Below are 18,023 nucleotides of genomic sequence, written 5' to 3'. Positions count from 1 at the left end.
GCCTTGCATTTTTTCTTGAACAACTATTGCTGAGTGAGGCAGAGGAAATTACTGAATTTTTACAAGACTTGAACCAAGAATATTGGATCTGTGTTAATTAACATCTTACAAGGTTCAGATTGGCAGATTGGCATTCAACTACTGTTAATGATTTATTTATCAAAATATTAACTGCCTTCATTTGGAGTCTGTTCTACACATTAATTACTATTAATGTTAGATTAGTTCAATTCACATGATATAGGAGACTAAGAATTAGAAGTGCTTTCGGATGTTGGGTTGAGGCTTCTGTTTTTCAGTGAACACAGCTTTTTTCACCGATGTATTGGGTTAATAGAAGCAAAAGGATTGTCTTTACTCCAAGGCACACCAACAAGGTAAATTGCAGAACTTCTTGCTCTAAGTGCAGTTTCATCCAGTGCTGGGAGCCTCAATCCACAAAGTAGTTGCCAGGACTATCCTAGCCCTGCACCCAAAATGCACCTCTCTGCATTTTGTTGAACCTTTTGTTGCCATGTTTAGTATTCACCTCATTGTCAGAGGGTGGAAACATGAAGAAACATACAAGACACAAGTCACTGCACCACCTACGACACTCCAGAGCCCTAACTTCTGTCCTATTAATTCATGCTATTTTTCTACATTGTAGGCTTGTACAGACTGGATAATGAAGACATTATTATCAAGCACAGGTAAGGTGAGATGAGATACAGTGAGTGTTTGCATTGATTTATTCCTGGGCAGCTGGCCTGACAACCTTTATGCTCTGCTCCAGGATGAACCTGACTGACTCTCCCTGGTTGTCGAATTCCTGGAAATCAAACAGCTGCTCCAAGAGCTTCAGTCCTGGGAATAGTCAGCCTCTCTGGCTCCACGGTCAGGAGAAACAAGCGGACTGGTCAACCGGTGAGCTGGGAGGGATGGAGCAGCTATAGTTAATAACGGAATTAAGTTTCCAGCAAGGCTACGTTTATTATCTATTCAGCCCAAGAAGATGTTGTTGTTGGATTTTCTTGCAGTAGAGAAGGAGTGATTTAACAGACATACTCAGTGAGATTTTGAGATTGTAGATTGACTGTTTCTGTGGTTCTGTTGGCTATGCGTATCTCTTGATTTCCCGAGAAACCAAAAGTCTGTATCTCAGCCTTAAGTATATTTGATAATGGCACAACCTACTGGTGTTGAGTTTCTAAAGATTCACACCCCTTTGAGTAAAGTAATTTCTCCAAATCTCAGGACAGATTTAGGACAATTAGCAAAAGAACCAGACTCCTTTTATTGATGTTTTCTAGTCAACCTCTTTAGCAATGTAATTACACTTATCTGGAGCAAGTGAGACTTGAACTTGGGTTTCCTAGCCTGGAGGTAAGGATACTATCATGGTAGCCACCCTCCCCCGGATCCTCTTTGTTGTTTATATCCAGAAGCATTCTGACAACTGAATGGTTCTTGTTTTTCCCCATCACCAAATCACCTGTGTCTTTTTTTAATCTATCAGCCAACACCAGTAAATTACTCATGGTTTCCAATTGATTAATTTACATGCAAAGCCCATTAAGGGCAGACCACCAAAGGTGAGGGAGACGTATCGAGCTAAATCAAAATGGAGTTGGATGGAGGAGATCAGGGTGGCACGGTGGCTCAGTGGTTAGCACTGCTGCCTCACAGTGCCAGGGAACCTGGTTCAATTCCCACCTCGGGTAACTGTTTGTGTGGAGTTTGCACATTCTCCCTGTGTCTGCGCGGGTTTCCTCCCATAGTCCAAAGATGTGCAGGTCAGGTGAATTGGGCCTGCTAAATTGCCATAGTGTTAGGTGCATTAGTCAGGGGGGAATGGATCTGGGTGGGTTACTCTTTGGAGGGTTGGTGTGGACTTGTTTGGCTGAAGTGCCAGTTTCCATACTATAAGAAATCTAATCATCCCATGTGGTATCTCTATCTCTAATGGCATTGAGAGTTTTGATGGACACTGTATGCTCCCTTTCCAAGGATACCCAGGCATGAATGTCGCCTTGGAAGAAGGGCACATAACCATGAACTCAGAAACTTTATATGCTAATGAATGTAATTTATCTTGTTATATCAGATAACTCTTTCAGGTACTAACTACCTTAATACAACATGCTGTCATTCTGATTGTCATATATTGAATGAGATGCTTTGTCTTTGGAATGAAATTTGAAAGTAGGAAGCTCCCCATTTCTCTGTCACTTATTTAATGTCCCTCAATATGTGATAAATCTCAGCCAGAGGAACAAACTATGCAAGTCACATTTGTGTAATTGTTTTGTTTCTTGATGGAAACCTGATCGGATTTATCGGACAAGTGGAAGTAAGTTTTTCATTAAGAATGTTACAATGATTAATTAGAGCTCCTTTTAGTTTAGTTCTAACTGGACTGCTTCCTCATTGATTAGCCATCCAAATGGAGTATTGGGTAAATGCAATGGTTTTGAAAGTTCATTTCTTTTATTTTCTCCAACGTCAGCAGTAAACTGTTAGCTCTCTTGATTAAACCCAATGCTACCCAGCAGTAAACTGTTAGCTCTCTTGATTAAACCCAATGCTACCTAGCTATCATTGGTAAATTGCTAGCCTATGTCAACTAGAATGTTGGCCTGAAATACAGTAGCACCTCGACATACGTACGACGCCGTTCACGAACAAATCGGTTTACGAACAGGATTGTACGTAAAATTTTGCTTCAACGAACATATGAAATTCAAGGTATGAATGAAGGTATGAACGCAAAAAGCCCATGTGTGACCACATGGTTTCATTGTTCTGCTTTGCTACGCGCTTGTTGAATGCAAAAGCTCTCGGGGCCCCGCGTGATCTCATTCAGTTCGTCTTTGGCGCGTGGGCTGTGAACAGCGATCGTTGCAATGTCCAAGCATTCTTACACTATCCGAACAATGGGAAAAATTGATTCAGTTTGCAAACTTTTCGGTTCGCGAACCGGGTCCCGGAATGGATTAAGTGTGTAAGTCGAGGCGCTACTGTAGTTTCATTGTCAATCCACTAGGTATCATAAGTGAAAAGAGGCCTCGGTTCCTCCACTGTCAATCTCCCTCTCTTTTTCTCTTGATAGGTTCATCAATTGAGAAGGACCAGGGTTTGAGAGACCAAAACCCCTTGATATTACCCGATAACAGTCTGTATGGGACGTTCAGTGTTGATATTAAAGGAAAGGATTTGAAGACGTTTAGCACGCCTCTCTCACAGAGATCTACAAACTCGAGCTACACCATCCAGGTGACTCCAAACCAGAGTCCTTTGCCATTACTGAAAAACAACACCAACAGAAACAACATCAACAGCTTTGGCCAGGAGGTCACAAAGCTACAATGGAAACCAACACCCTACCGACAGGCCAATCCAGAATCGTGGGACAAAAACTGCAATAACGGTGAGAGTTTAAATCATCATTAAGTCCCAGAAATTCTAGCACTTTTAGGAAAACCTTTTCATTGGTGCTGTCTTCACCTCCCACTCCCCCCAAATACCTTTGTTAGAAGTTGTCACTGTGTGGTATGGCCCCATTTGCAGACATTATTGTCCCATAATTCACTCAATTGACCATTTTACACTGGAGCATTGTCAGTGAATGTCAGTAGGTCATTCGACTATAGGAGTCCCACCAGAGTCCAGCCACAGTGCCTTCCCCCTCCATAGCTTCCACAACAGACAATGCAGCAAAGGTTCCCCAACTTGATGCACGGTCCACAGTTAAATCCTAATTTCAAGTTATTGTGCAGGAAACAAAAATAACGAAAACAGTTAAGATGGAAGGATACCAAGAGATACAGAACAAAAAAGGTGTGAAGTTTAATGATTGCTGTGCACTGGGGTACATTACCACAAGGAGTGTTCCAGTCTTACCAGTACTGTTAAAGAGAGTGAAACATTATCTCATGATTCATGTCTCTTGTTCCTGATCATTACTGTGGTCAGTGGTAGTGTCCCTGACTTTGAGCCAGGAGGTCCAAGTACAAATCCTACCTGCCCCAGAGGTCTGTCATAATACCTCTGAGCAGAGTGATTTAAAGATTACTACAATTGTTGTTGTACATGATTGGATGTCAGATAAAGACAGACGATGACTCTCATGGCTGAGAAGCCTCCCCACACTTGAAGCGTTAAGATACAAATTGTCGAACCTTCCTCTCATTTGAAGCACAATGCTGAAGAGTTGTGAATGGCCTTTTAAAGCTATTCCCAGGCACAGAGTCAACATTCCAGGAAAAGAAAACGAGGAGCAACAATGGAATAGGCTCTGTAGAATCTGTCACAGAGAGGTCAAGGACGTTGAAGTTTGCAAGTTGCCTTTGTTTAAATTGACAGAAATTTGTACAAAGGAACAGAACGATCTCCACCTTTCCTAGCTTCAGAGCTGAGCACTCTGAGCTGACAGACTCAGTGGACCCTGTTTCAAATCCTTCTTCAAATTCCCTAGTGTGTCTGCCAGTGTTTCCAATTCTTTAAAAATCTATTTTCTAATCAACTTGGTCAAAGATGTTATTCCATGCCTCTGGAGCAGGTGGCAGTTGAACCCAGGCCTCCCAGTGTAGGGCTAGGGACATTACCACTGTACCTGCCTGTGTTTCCATTGCAACTGCTAATGGTGGTTAACCTGTGCTATGAAGGAAGGTTACGTCATAACAGAACCAGCTTGAGTTAGGCTACTTGGCAAAGTACAAACCCACTAAAATACTGGTTAGCCGTTAACCTAGCGATTAATCAATGATGTTAACCAGTTTATTACACAAAATCATTTGTGATTTGCACAAAATTATTTTAGCTGCTCATCTTAACCTATTATAATAAGCTGTATATATGGGTTGATCTTTACCCTGTTTGACCAGTTGAATTAGATTCATTTATTTAAACTTTTCTTTAGTTGGCAGTGCTCTAGCACATGACTGAGCGATCTTCCCACTACCAAAATCCACGTGACTTCTTTCGCGTTTTATTTTTTGCTTTTAATAATCAATCATTTAGCCAATTAAATGTTTACAAGCAAAGCCCACTGTGGGCAATGGAAACTATCAAAAGGGAGGGGGAGGCCGGGAGAGAGGGAAGGGACTAAATCAACATGGAGTTGGACGGGGAAATAAAACATTGCAGTGCCCACCTCTCTATCTTTTTTTTAGGTTATTGAAACGCTTCATTAAAATCAGCTTGTTTCCTTTTTAACTCATTTAGTGTAATTTATTTTGAATTGTTTGGCTTAATTACATCAAACTATCTAAAGTTGCAGGATTTGAACAGGCTTCTTGAAGTTACCAGTCTGCAGGTTGAGGATGAACTCAGTTGAAGTTCATTGCCTATCTTTATGTCAGAGAAAGTTTGGGATTCTTTGGGTTTCTCCGAGAGAAAGGAAGGGGTGGATGAGGGCACCATTAAAATAATGTGTGGAATATACAAAGTTGCTCCCATTTCCATGTATTTAGCTTTTTTTTTCATCACAGTTCTTCAGAATGTTTACCCTATGCTTTTAGCTTTAGTTTCCATCTCTTGCTATCGATTTGTTAACCTCTTTTTCATCGTTTATGGGACGTGTGTGTCACTGGCAAGACCAGCATTTGCTGCACAGGCTCAATTGTCTTTGAACTGAATGGCTTCCTGAGCTACTTCCTCGCGTAAAGAGCCACAACATCACTGTGGATTTGGAGTGACGTGTAGACCAAACCAGATGGCAAATTAATGAGAACAATAATGAACCAAATAGGAAATTGATAATAGCTTCACAGACACTATGACCTAAACTAACTTCAATTTCATTTAAATTTCCGCAGTTACTGTGGTAGGATTTGAACCCCCATCCCTGGAAAGTTGGCCTGGTCCTCTGGGTTACCAGACCAGTGACATTCCCATTGCACTACCATCTTCCCAATATTCTTGAGTCCAAACACATGCTTAACCAATCCTCCCAGCACAGTGAGCATCAATAGTAAATAAACTCATATAATCAAAGAGAACAATTGAACATTATGGAGCCAATCAGAGGGGCACTAGTAAAGTGGCCTGGTTTTTCCATACTATCGAATCAGCATGTTTTTCTTGAATTTATATTGCTGGATGTAGAGCCAATTGCTGGATTTACTTTGCAAATATTATCTGTGGACTGAGGGGGAAACTTGATGGCTCTGTAGTTATGTTAAGAACTTATATCGATCCTTGATATGCAACTTATCTTCAGAAAGAAGATGGTTGGGCTAAATTCCAGTCTGAATTCTGGAAGCATAGACACTAATCACTTTTCTTATTCATAAGATGTTCACTGATCCTTTTGATTCCATTCCTAGAAAGTAACAGATCTGTGATCACTGTCGGTCGGAACCCAATTACCAGTCCAGGATTCAGCCGCAAAGGTATCGTGATGAGATTGATTATCAGTTTGGGAATTTTGGCTGAAGCCAGAATGTACCTGGGAGGGCTATGTAACTGAAATATTAGTCTAGAATGACAAATATTATCAAAGCATTGTGCCACATTTCTGTAGAACGGAGGTGCCTAGCTACAGTTTCTCATCCCCATAGATGAGTTGACAGTAGGTACTCGTGAGTGAGCTGTGAGGGACAAACACAGAGAAATACTGGGAAATTAATCTAGCAGCATCTGTGGAAAGAGGAATTTTTTTTTCCTATTCATTTGTGGCATATGGGTACCTTTGCTTGACCAGCATTTATTGCCCGTCCCTAGTTGCCCTTGAGAAGGTAGGGGTGAGCTGCCTCCTTGAACCTCTGCAGTCCACCTGCTGTGGGTTGACCCACAATGCTGTTAGGGAGGGAATTCCAGGATTTTGACCCAGCAACAGTGAAGGAACAGCGATATATTTCCAAGTTAGGATGGTGAGTGGCTTGGAGGGGACCTTGAAGGCGGCATTATTCCCATGTATTTGCTGTCCTTGTCTGTCTAGACAGAAGTGATCATTAGTTTGCAAGGCGTTGTCTGAGGATCTTTGGTGAATTCCTGCAGTGCACCTTGTTTATGCTTCAATTCTGGTATGACTGCTTCTCAGGTCTCTTCAGAACTTCTTTAGTTCTTCTTCAGAGTATCAAAGAAGGGTCATACCAGATTCAAATCATTAACTCTGTGTCTCTCTCTCCACAGTTGCTGCCAGACCTGCTGAGTTTCTCCAGCATTCTCTGTGTTTGTTTCAGATTTCCAGCATCTGCAGTATTTTATCTTTGTTTGAGATGGAAAGGACCATTGGAAGACAAGTTGCTCTAATTGTTTAATGATGATTCCTTCCCCATCTTTGGTTAGAATGACACCACTAGGAGATGCACCTTTCAAAGACTGTTTAGATATAAAATAGGGATTAGAACAAATGTTGTTTGAGCCAAAAGTGAATATAATGGTGAGGAGTAACATTGCCAATTCATTCAAAGCTTTCATGGCCTAGCTGTCATTAGGCATCTCATCTTTCTGTCCTAGGAGTTGAGGGTGGACAGTGTGAAGAGCATCTAATTCTGTGTGCAATCACCAGCATGCCTAATCTGGGAAAAGCAACCCACCCCGAGTGGGATCAAAGGTCTATTTATCATTTTCCCTCATTCAAACTCTCACCCCATCAGAACAAAATCAAACTAAAGACCAAGGAAGAAAATTGAAATATCCAGCATCATCCACAATATTGACCCATATTCTATATTGAGCCTTCTTTAATATGGTGCAGAATTTCATATTTAATTTTTCAACATTTTCTCTTAACTTTTTTCTTCTTCTGAAGGCATTGACTCATGAGTCCTCAATATTTCACTCAAGGCAGCTACTCATTTGATTTGCACTGTGAGCCAGTTGTGCTCTCTCCCAGGACTCGCTGTCCCGGAGAGTTGCTGGATACTGAGCTGAAAGGAAAGTTACAGATGTGGCCTCAACAATCGCTGACACATACACTCCTCTTTCAGGAAGCACATTACTAATTGAGTGCTCTCCACCAAACTGTAATGTTCAATTTTTCTGTGTTTGATTATGGTATTCTAGTAACATCTAGGCTTGCTGTGCTTGATTGGTAAAGCCTGGGTGTTGACTCAGGGAAAAGCAAACAGACTGCTGACAGGGCTGAAAGCTAAAGCTGAGGCATGGAATTGACATTGGAGGAAAACCTGTTACACACATAGAAACTAATGTCTGACCGAGTGTACAATGATAATAATGTCCAGTGCTCAAGTCTGTGTTGTAATGACCAGGTCATTTGGCCTGAACCCTCTGTGGAAGCTGATGTGCATCTATCCGCCCAACTTTCCAGCCAGCGTGACAACTACATGGACCAGGAAATATTAGTTGAGAGAGTTTCTGCCCGTGGTCCCACATTTTGCCTTTCATTTGAACGTAGAAAGGATATTGATTATTTTTGCATTTGTTCTATCTAAGTCCCAATCTTGTAGGATTGAACATCTGAAGCCCCTTAGTTTTCTTCCTACAGCAGTTTGTTGTGAAGTGAACATAGATATTAGGTTCAAGCTCCAATCCATGATTTAAGCACACAATCTGGACTGATTTGGAGATGCCGGTGTTGGACTGGGGTGTAGATAGTTAAAAATCACACAACACCGGGTTATAGTCCAACAGGTTTAATTGGAAGCAGTAGCTTTCGGAGCGTCGCTCCTTCATCAGGTGGTTGTGGAGGCCACAATTGTAAGGCACAGAATTTATAGCAAAAATTTACTGTGATATAACTGAAATTATACATTGAAAAATACCTTGATTGTCTGTTGAGTCTTTCATCTGTTCGAATACCATGATAGTCAGACAATCAAGGTATTTTTCAATGTATAATTTCAGTTACATCACACAGTAAACTTTTGCTATAAATTCTGTGCCTTACAATTGTGTCCTCCACAACCACCTGATGAAGGAGCGACGCTCCGAAAGCTACTGCTTCCAATTAGACCTGTTGGACTATAACCCGGTGTTGTGTGATTTTTAACTTTGTACAATCTGGACTGACAATCACAGAAAGTCTAAGGCAATAGCGCATTATTGGAGGCTGCTGTCTTTTGGATGAGTGAGTCTTGCTTGTGTCTATTATATGCAGGGATTTGCCCTCAAAATTAATAATATGAAATATTTTCATTGACGCAGTTTATGGGATCTGCTGTATTAGAAAAGGGGTCGTTGTCAGTCTTTCAAATTTCTTCATCCCAAGCAGTTACTGCACTGTGCCTCTAGAGAGCAGCACCAATTCATAGTTGCTCTGTCAGCCTGAAATTTCTCCGAAGGTGTACAGACTGTGGTTCCACAGGTGAAAGCAGCTCTCTTGTCATTTCCCTATCCAGACAGTAAATGCCAAGAGGATATTTGAGTGTGATTCAGTCACTGGACACTGGAACAGTGACTTGGAGTTTGAATCCTGTCCAATTTTAACCCATCTTTTCACTGGGATCTGTCATGTGTCAGTCATTTTTAAATATTTAAACAATTTAAATGAAATTCATTATGTTATCCACGCCATTATTTGCTTCAGTGTTGTCAACTGATTTGAATTTGTGTAATTTGATAATGTGAAATCTGGACATGTGCAATTTGGTCACATGATATCTCCCAGGTTTGCCCTTTTCAATCCCCTGTCATTGGGTTCCTTTTGCTCCAGCAGCTGTTGCCGGGAGGAGGGAGGGGGCTGGGGGGTGAGTTCCAAGACTTGGGAGGCCACTTCAGAGCAGGACACTGACTGCTGGTAGGGTAGAGGGGCAACAGTGTAGAGGGAGGGAATTAACAAGATCAGAAAAGAGGAGAAACTGATGGTGGAGGACAATAGGGGAAACTGGGGACAGTAAGAAAGCAAAGGAGAGGGAAAAAGAGAGACAGAGATTGAGGGTGGGGAAGGATGTGATGAGGGAAGACTGACTGTGGGGAGAAATTCACAGGCAAACCAGTAGGGGGAGCTTTGGTTCCACCAGTAACTGATAGTAGCTCATTGATAACTAATTGTGGTAACACTCCATTTTTGTTCATGGTCAATGGGTTCATACTAGCTTTCTGATGTGTAACTAGTAGCTAGTTATAACTAATAGGTTATATTGTGTTGGTAATTTGTTGTTAACCTACAGATTGGTAAAATTCATTCTGTGACACCACAATCACTCCAGTGGGCCATTGCTGGCTAAGTACACAGGGTGAATCTCTTTATGCTTCCATTTTGCTTTTAACCATAGTCATTTTTGTCTGGCTCAGTACAATTTATGAACTCCAGTGTCACGGTAGTAAAACATAAAATGTGGGAAATACTGGCCGGTCTGGCAGCAACTATGGAGAGAGACACGGTGTGAACATTTGGACGATGGGCAGTCAGCCTGAAAGTTGAACTCGGTTTCTCTCTCCAACGACACTGCCTGACCTCCTGAGCATTTCCAAACTTTCCGTTTCAACTCCTGATTTCCAAAATCTGCATGCTTTTGACTTTGTGTTTTGTGATGTATCGTAGTATCTGGGTAAGAGCTTACAATGTTGAAAAAAATGAACAAAGGGTCAGAATTGGCATTCAGTTCATAGTCTGATACACCATTAGATTATGCTCGGGCTGATCTTTATCTTAACTCCACTCCTATTAGAAATAGGTCTAATGGAGCGTACAGTTTTCAGACTGAGTTCCTCAACCCAGTTTTGTATAGTCCATATGTTAGATAGATGAGTTAACAGTTAGGGTATTGTTTGATCTATGGGAGGCAGGATCATATGTTTGGTAAACCATAGACTGAATTTTAGCAGAATTTGGCTGTGTCAATTTTGATGCATTTCATTGGAGGTTTCCCTTCACAAAGCCCAGACGGATTTTCTTATTCCATTTTCCTAAATTTGCCTCATTATTTATGCACCGCAGTCCAATGGCATCCCACTCTTGTATTGTCCCACCACTGATCATAGACAGAGGTCCTGGTCACTGCCAGCATCTCCTGGGATTCCTGGCCTTTGCACTGTCTTTAAAGCACAGTTACTCACCAGCCACTTCTGCCCTGCATGGTTCCTGTTAATTACCCCAATATGTCAGGAAAGGGAACACTGGCACCCTGCTTTATCAATACGGAGGTGGAGTCCTGGTGATCAGGGTGGGGGTTCACAAGGTCATTGCCCATGTAACACCCTGAGATGTTGGTGATGGATAGTCTAGAGGAGCTCATGGCAAGTTAGGTACCTGCTGTGACTGTCATGTCAGGACTTATCAGAGTCTAGTTTCTATCTGGAGGGTAGGAGAATGAGAAAATGCATGTTAATGATGTGCAATTACATTATAATGAGCATGTTACTGCACACTGCAAAGAGACCTCTCACTGTTGATGAGTGAGAATGTTGTTTCACTATTCAATATTTGGTTGGAAAATGGTGCCAACTTGGGTATAAGTACAAAAATTTAAGAACAAGTTAGAAAGAAATAAGGAACAAAGTTAAAAGTTAAACATTACAGTCCTTCTTGGGATTAAGTCAGAAAATAAAGAAATAAAGCTATAAGTCCAATTGTTGCAGTCTTCCTAAAGTGCTTCGTCATACTGGGACTGCACTTCCTACAATTACTCTAATCTTCCCCCCCTTCATTACTCCTCATCTGACCCTTCATTCAGAATGAGGATTAAGAGGGAAATGAAGGAATGGAAGGGAGGAGTAGAGGGAAATGTCATGTGGAAGAAGGGAAGTGTGAAACAGAAGAATAGTTGAAAGCATTAGTATTCTACATCAATAAAAGTTAGTAAATCGGTAAGAGTTACTGTGAATTTTTGAACCTGTTAGGTTCTATGCAGTAATAGGTTTCTAATGTAAAAATTAGAGGTCAGGCAATCACCTTTTCCTGTAAGAAATTTATAATTGTTCAACCTGTTTTTGATTAGCACACCATTTTTAGGAACACATCAGAAGTGCTAAGCAAACTGTAGGTGTATTATAAAACAGTAAATGACACTGAACAATATCAGGAAATGTTAGATCAGATCAATTGTTTAATCAAAGTAGTTTTAAAGGAGCATCTGAAATGGAGGAAAGCAAGGACATGCAGGGAGGGAATTTCAGACCTTGGTTGTTAGAATATTATAGTGTATTTATACTGTATGATTTTTGTTTCATTGATCTCTTACTGTTTGTATTTTTATGTTGACATCTCATGTGGCAGGTATCATATTGCTAACAATATGTCAACTGGGTCTGCACAATTTAAAGCCTGGGCCAAGCTGAAAAGTGGCGTCAAAGTACCATTGTCTGTTAGTATGCTGTGTTTGTAACCTCTCTGTCCCATTGGCAGGTGATGAGAAAAAGGTGATGAAGACTTTCTGTTCACCAAAGATCCAGCATCACAATTTCAGACTCAAATTGGTGGATGCTCTCCCACCTCCACCACCTCTCCCAGTAGAGCAACGTCAGCACATCCATAGCACACAGCAAGGGTAAGAACTATTCTGTATTGCTGAGAGCAATGGGGAAGGATAGACAGAGGGAATCATATTTACCACAACTCCCAAAGATGCAGGACCAGCGCTACGCTATTTGGCCTGTTGAGTCTGCTTTGCCATTCAATGAGATCATGGCTGAATGTGGTAATCCTCAACTTCACTTACCTGCATTTACCTTGGAATCCTTGATTCCTTTACTGACTAAAAAATTGTCCATCTTGGTCTGGAACATCTTTTCTTTGAAATTGTTACAAGCATAAAAACACACCAATACAACTGACCCCAGCAGCTTCAAGCCTGTTACCAGTAGAGACTAATGGAGGAAGGCTAGTGATGGTGCCATAAATTGCCTCAGATAGACAGGAGATGGGTCATCCTGGATTCTCATGCCTATCCAACAATACTAATTGGGCATCTCATGTGTTTGTCTGCGTGTGTGTGTGTAATATAATGTAATATCACCCGAACCCTATTCTGCTGATGTTCTCCAATTGATATGCTAATGGATGGAAGTCAGAAAAGGATCAAGACATATTTCCTCTCAAAAGGCTTCAGAACAATGATGGTCAGCACAGTTTCTCAGGGGGGACATCATATCTAACAAGTTTCATTAAAGTTTGTGAGGAGGTGACTAGGTGTATGGATGAGTGTAGTACAGTTGATTTAGTCCATTTGGATTTCAGTAAGGCTTTCGTCAAGGTCTTGCATGGTAGACTGGTTAAGAAGTTAAGTGTCCATTTGATCCGGGCAATTTGGCAAATTGGATCCAAAATTGCCCTAGTGACAGAGAGTGACGGTCAAGGGGTGTTTTTTGTGACTTGAAGCCTGTGTCTAGTACAGAGTTCCTTACTGTTTGCAATGTGCATTAATGACCTAAAACTGAATGTTGGAGGAATGAGCACTATGTTTACAGAGAACACAACACTTGGTAGTATGGTAAATAGTGAGGAGGGAAGTTTGAGACTAAAGGATGATGTGGTCCAGTGGTCAAATGGGCTGAACGGTGGCAAGAGGAATTTAATCTTGAAAAGTTTGGGAGGATTAACAAGGCAAGGTGAATGGTAGGTAGGACTGTAGGAAGTACAGAGAGATCTTGCTGTGTATAGATCCTTAAAGTCAGCAGAGCAGGTAGATAAGGTGGTTAAAAAGGCATATGGGATACTTGCCTTTATGAGTCAAGGCAATAAATGCAAGAGGAAGAAGGTGATAATGGAGTTGTATTAGGTAAGCCACAGCTGGAATACTGTGTGCAGTTCTACTCACCACACTGTAGAAAGGATGATAATTACAGGAGAGCGGATGCAAAGGAGTTCTGAGGAAGTGTCACTGGACCCAAAATGTTCACTCTGATGTCTGTCCACAATTGCTGCCAGACCTGCTGAGCTTTTCCAGCAATTTCTGTTTTGGATTCTGATTTACAGCATCTGCATTTCTTTCGGTTTTTATTTTGCAATGGAGTTTCGCCAAGGTGTTGCGTGGTCTGGAACAGGTCAGCTCTGAAGAAAGACTAGTTAGGCTGGTATTGTTAGAGTGAAGAAGGCTGAAGGGGAATCTGGTTAAAATGTACAAACTTCTGAGGGGGCAGATGGGGTACATAGGAAGAAACTTGCCCCGGTCAATAACTAGGGGTGCACACTTTTAATGTGCCAAGCAGGAGATTTAGTGGGGATTTGAGAGAAAAAGGTTATTTTTCACCCAGAGGAATGTGTGTATCTGGAACTTACTGCCAAAAGGGTGGTAGAGGCAGAATATTTAAGGACCTTTTAGATACCTCAGGGTTTGAAACAACATAACATATAAGATTATGGGCCAAGAGCTGACAAATGGGATTAGATTAGAATGGATGCTTGGCTGATGCAGACCTGATGGACTGAGGGATCTCTTCAAGTGTTGGAAAAACCCGATGACTCAAGGTGGGATATGAGCATCATCTCAAAATATGAGCTTGGATATTCAGGAATTGATACCTTTCTTACACATTGGAAGTCTAGAAAGTTCTTCACACTGCCTGCATCACGTGCAGGGCTGAGGATACCAGATCAACTGACACTTTGAGACTGAGACTGATAGTTTTCCATTAGATAAGGCTAGCACAGGGAACTGAATGGAACAGAGGTAGATGGACTTGAAATGTACATCAACTATGACTTAATGAAATGAGAGAGAAGGATTGAGGAGGCTGATCAGCAATGAGAACTTGCATTTATATAGCATCTTCAATGTACAAACACGATTAATATCATAATAGGCATCTGTGAAATTCCTTGCCCAATGAAGCAGTTGAGGCTACCTCATTGAGTGTTTTTAAGACAAAGATAGATAGATTTTTGAGCAGAAAAGGAATAAAGAATTATGGTGAGCAGGCGATTAAGTGGAGCTGAGTCCATGAGAAAATCAGCCATGATCTAATTGCATGGCAGAGCAAGTTTGACGGGCCGGATGGCCTACGCCTGGTCCTAGTTCTTATGTTCTTATCAAACAAGTATGGTAAAGCAAGAGATTAAGACAGAAGACAAAAAAAGCTTGATTAATTTGATAGATTTTAAGAAGATTCTTAAAGGAGGGGAGAGTGCTAGATTTAGAGACATTAAGGGAGCTTTACTGCTGTTCCTATAATCCATGAGGAATTTGGCACCTATTGTTTTGGCCTTCAGGAATGGTAGCTATGAGAAGATTGATGAAAGGCTCACTTGCATTTGTGTTTTGTTTCAGGTCAAGCAAATCTAAGAAGCTGTCCGAATCCAGCATGATGTCCGCAGGAGCACAGAGAGAGGGAAGCTGCTCTCCTCTGGAAGATGATGAGATGTCCTATCAGACCACATGCTACAGCCGCCTGTCCACTGCCACCCTCTCACTGTCAGCAAACGACGGCGCGGACAACAGCCACCGGCCAGAACCAGTCGATCAGTTCCTGGAGCTGACAGATGAGGGTAACCTAAGGTTTGAGAAAGAATCTACCTAAATTCTCTGTTATTTCCCATTTGTCCAGCAAAAAGAAACATAGGGCAACCTAACAGAGGACTTGAAGGCTATCGAGCGTTTTGATATAGTGGATGTAGTGGAGATACTCCCACCTGTTGGGTTAAGCTGAAACTCGGGATCATGGGTATAAGACGGTCAAGAATAAATCCAACAACAAGAGAAACTGAAAGAGTAATCAGAATGCAAAACTAATTGCTGAGAGGAGTAATTGAGGCTACAAGCATTGATGCAATTAAGGGTACCTTAGATTAATGCACGAGAGAGAGAGAGAGAGAGAAAGAGAGAAATGGAAGAATATGTTCAAACTGAGGAGAGGTTATCATATAGGGTTGACTATGGCTTAAGACTCGTGCTCTGGGGCCATTGGTTCAAATTCCATCCAACAAATAAAGACTGGAACTGAAAGTATAGTGACCAGGAAGCAGTCATTGATTGTTGTGAAAACCCGTCTGGCTCACTAATGTACTACAGGGTAGGAAACCTGCCACTCTTCGCTGGTTTGATTTGATTTTGAATCCCGACTCTCAGCGATGTGGTTGACTTTTTTTGTGTGTGCTTTTGTGTAACTCGTTTCACAATCTCAACACAAGTTGTCCAAAAACAGTTTACAGCCAACAAGTACTTTTTGTAGAATAGTCATTGTGATCATTGACAGAAACATAGCAGAGTATTTGTGCACAGCAATCTCCCACAAATCACTAATTTTTCCATCAGTCCAAAAATGGTATTCTGTCTATCTCCCAGTTGAACAACATCATGTAAAATACTTGGATGAATGTGATGGCAGGCCCATAGGTCCCAATGATTAGTTGACAAAAGCCTGATTCTTTTGTTGTTTTTCATAGGCAGAACACAGATTGTAATCAACCAGCCCACTCTTGCAGAGGCCAAATCAAAACATCCGCTGTGAGATGTGTTTTGATAATTAGAAAGCATTTGCTGAACAATCTGGAGTGCGCTAATAGCTAGACTAAGAGTAAGATAATCAGGCAAGCTCATAACATAGTCCAATTACGCTTTCTAAGCATGACATACATTCATGAACAGGGAATCATTTTCTGAAAACTGAAGGAATATGCTACATCTTTATTTGATTTACCCAAGAGCAGAGGAGCCAATAATTCCTCAGCCATTCACTGTTAACTTGCCAATCAATTAGTATTCCTTTTCTCATGTAGAATTAGTTGGGGTGGTCACTTGAAATTTGACATTATTTCATTTGTTTTGATGAGCACAGGCCATAAGGCTTTGGCAACGTGTCTCTCTCAATAAACAACAGTGTGTTATTCATCAATTCATCTATTTTAGAAATGCTGATTGAAGAATAGATGTTAGCTAGGGCGAGGACTCTTCTGCTCTTTCTCAGATACGGCTGTGGGAATTTTTTCGATTCACCTGGGAGGGCACTCAAATGTAATACCTCATGTAAAAGACCACAGCTGCACTCCTTCATTAATGCACTAAAAAGACAGGGTAGAATGTATTCTCTAGTTGCTGGAATGTGGTTTTAACCCACACCCTCTGACACTGAGAGGTACCCACTAGGCCATACCGCCATGCCTTGTGCTCTGGGGACATTGGTTCAAATTCAAGTCTCCTTTTGTCGTGATCCTTTGGAGTATGGGAAGTTTGAATCCTCCGATTCTGGTGCACTCAGCTCAATCACTCTCCAGTAAGTGGCCTGTAATAATACCTTGTCCTCATTGTGATCCAGTGCCTGAGGCTGAAGCTTGTGAAATCTAGCCAGGCATTTAAAATTGTAACAAATATTGGCAGTGTTTGAAATTCTGCAGCGTGCTGAAATCTTTTGTTACAAAAGGAAGTCTGGTGTTTTTTGTTTTTTTTTTACTGAGAAGTAAGCTATCCAAATGTGATAGCCAGCCATTGACTGCATTATATTAATAACAACAACGTGTTTATGCACAAATAGAACTGGGAGGGTGAAAAAGGAATAAAGAGATGAGTCTTAATGAGTATATTCTCAAATCACTGATGAATGGGCAGTCACTGAAGGGTAGAATCAGAGCCAATGAACACACCTTTAAATTTATTTACTGAGTTAGGCTTTATAAACATAAAACAAAGAACTGAAAACAAAAGGAGAAAAGCAATGCTTCGGTTACACAGGGCTTTGGTGAGACCACCTCTGGAGTACCGTATATAGTTAGAGTTTCTTATTTAAGGAAGGATATAAATGGATTGGAAATAGTTCAGATGATGTTTGCTGGACTAATATCTCTAATGGATGTGTTACTTTATGAGGGAAGGTTGGATAGGCTAGGATTGTATTGGCTGAAATCTAGTAGAGCACGAGGCAGCTTGATAAAGTGATGTCATATCCTGTGGGGTCTTGACAGGGTGTTTGCCTTTGTGGGGCTCGGAGTCACTATTTTAAAATCAGGGTGGCCCACTCTAAGGTGGATTCTGGATTAGTGGTGCTGGAAGAACACAGCAGTTCAGGCAGCATCCAAGCAGCTTAGAAATCGACGTTTCGGGCAAAAGCCCTTCATCAGGAATAAAGGCAGTGAGCCTGAAGCATGGAGAGATAAGCTAGAGGAGGGTGGGGATGGGGAGAAAGTAGCATAGAGTACAATGGGTGAGTGGGGGAGGGGATGAAGGTGATAGGTCAGGGAGGAGAGTGTGGAGTGGATAGGTGGA

At 41.4% G+C, this 18,023-nt stretch overlaps 1 protein-coding gene across 3 annotated transcripts in view; it reads left to right on the top strand.

Moving 5' to 3' along the window:
- Positions 1-18,023, top strand: part of robo4 (roundabout, axon guidance receptor, homolog 4 (Drosophila)) — a 139,257-nt gene that overhangs the window by 100,265 nt on the left and 20,969 nt on the right. For 2 of the 3 annotated variants that reach the window (XM_043676846.1, XM_043676849.1), the window contains exons 12-17: positions 650-692; positions 776-906; positions 3,092-3,409; positions 6,309-6,374; positions 12,236-12,377; positions 15,096-15,323. In XM_043676846.1, the coding sequence (XP_043532781.1) occupies positions 650-692; positions 776-906; positions 3,092-3,409; positions 6,309-6,374; positions 12,236-12,377; positions 15,096-15,323 (928 nt within the window). The remainder of the gene's footprint in view (positions 1-649; positions 693-775; positions 907-3,091; positions 3,410-6,308; positions 6,375-12,235; positions 12,378-15,095; positions 15,324-18,023) is intronic. The other variant, XM_043676848.1, reaches the window with a different exon arrangement.

Source organism: Chiloscyllium plagiosum, chromosome 35 (assembly GCF_004010195.1).
Source record: "Chiloscyllium plagiosum isolate BGI_BamShark_2017 chromosome 35, ASM401019v2, whole genome shotgun sequence".
Taxonomy (NCBI): Eukaryota; Metazoa; Chordata; class Chondrichthyes; order Orectolobiformes; family Hemiscylliidae; genus Chiloscyllium; species Chiloscyllium plagiosum.
Note: the sequence above shows the minus strand (reverse complement) of the source record. Positions and strands in the feature narration are given on the sequence as shown.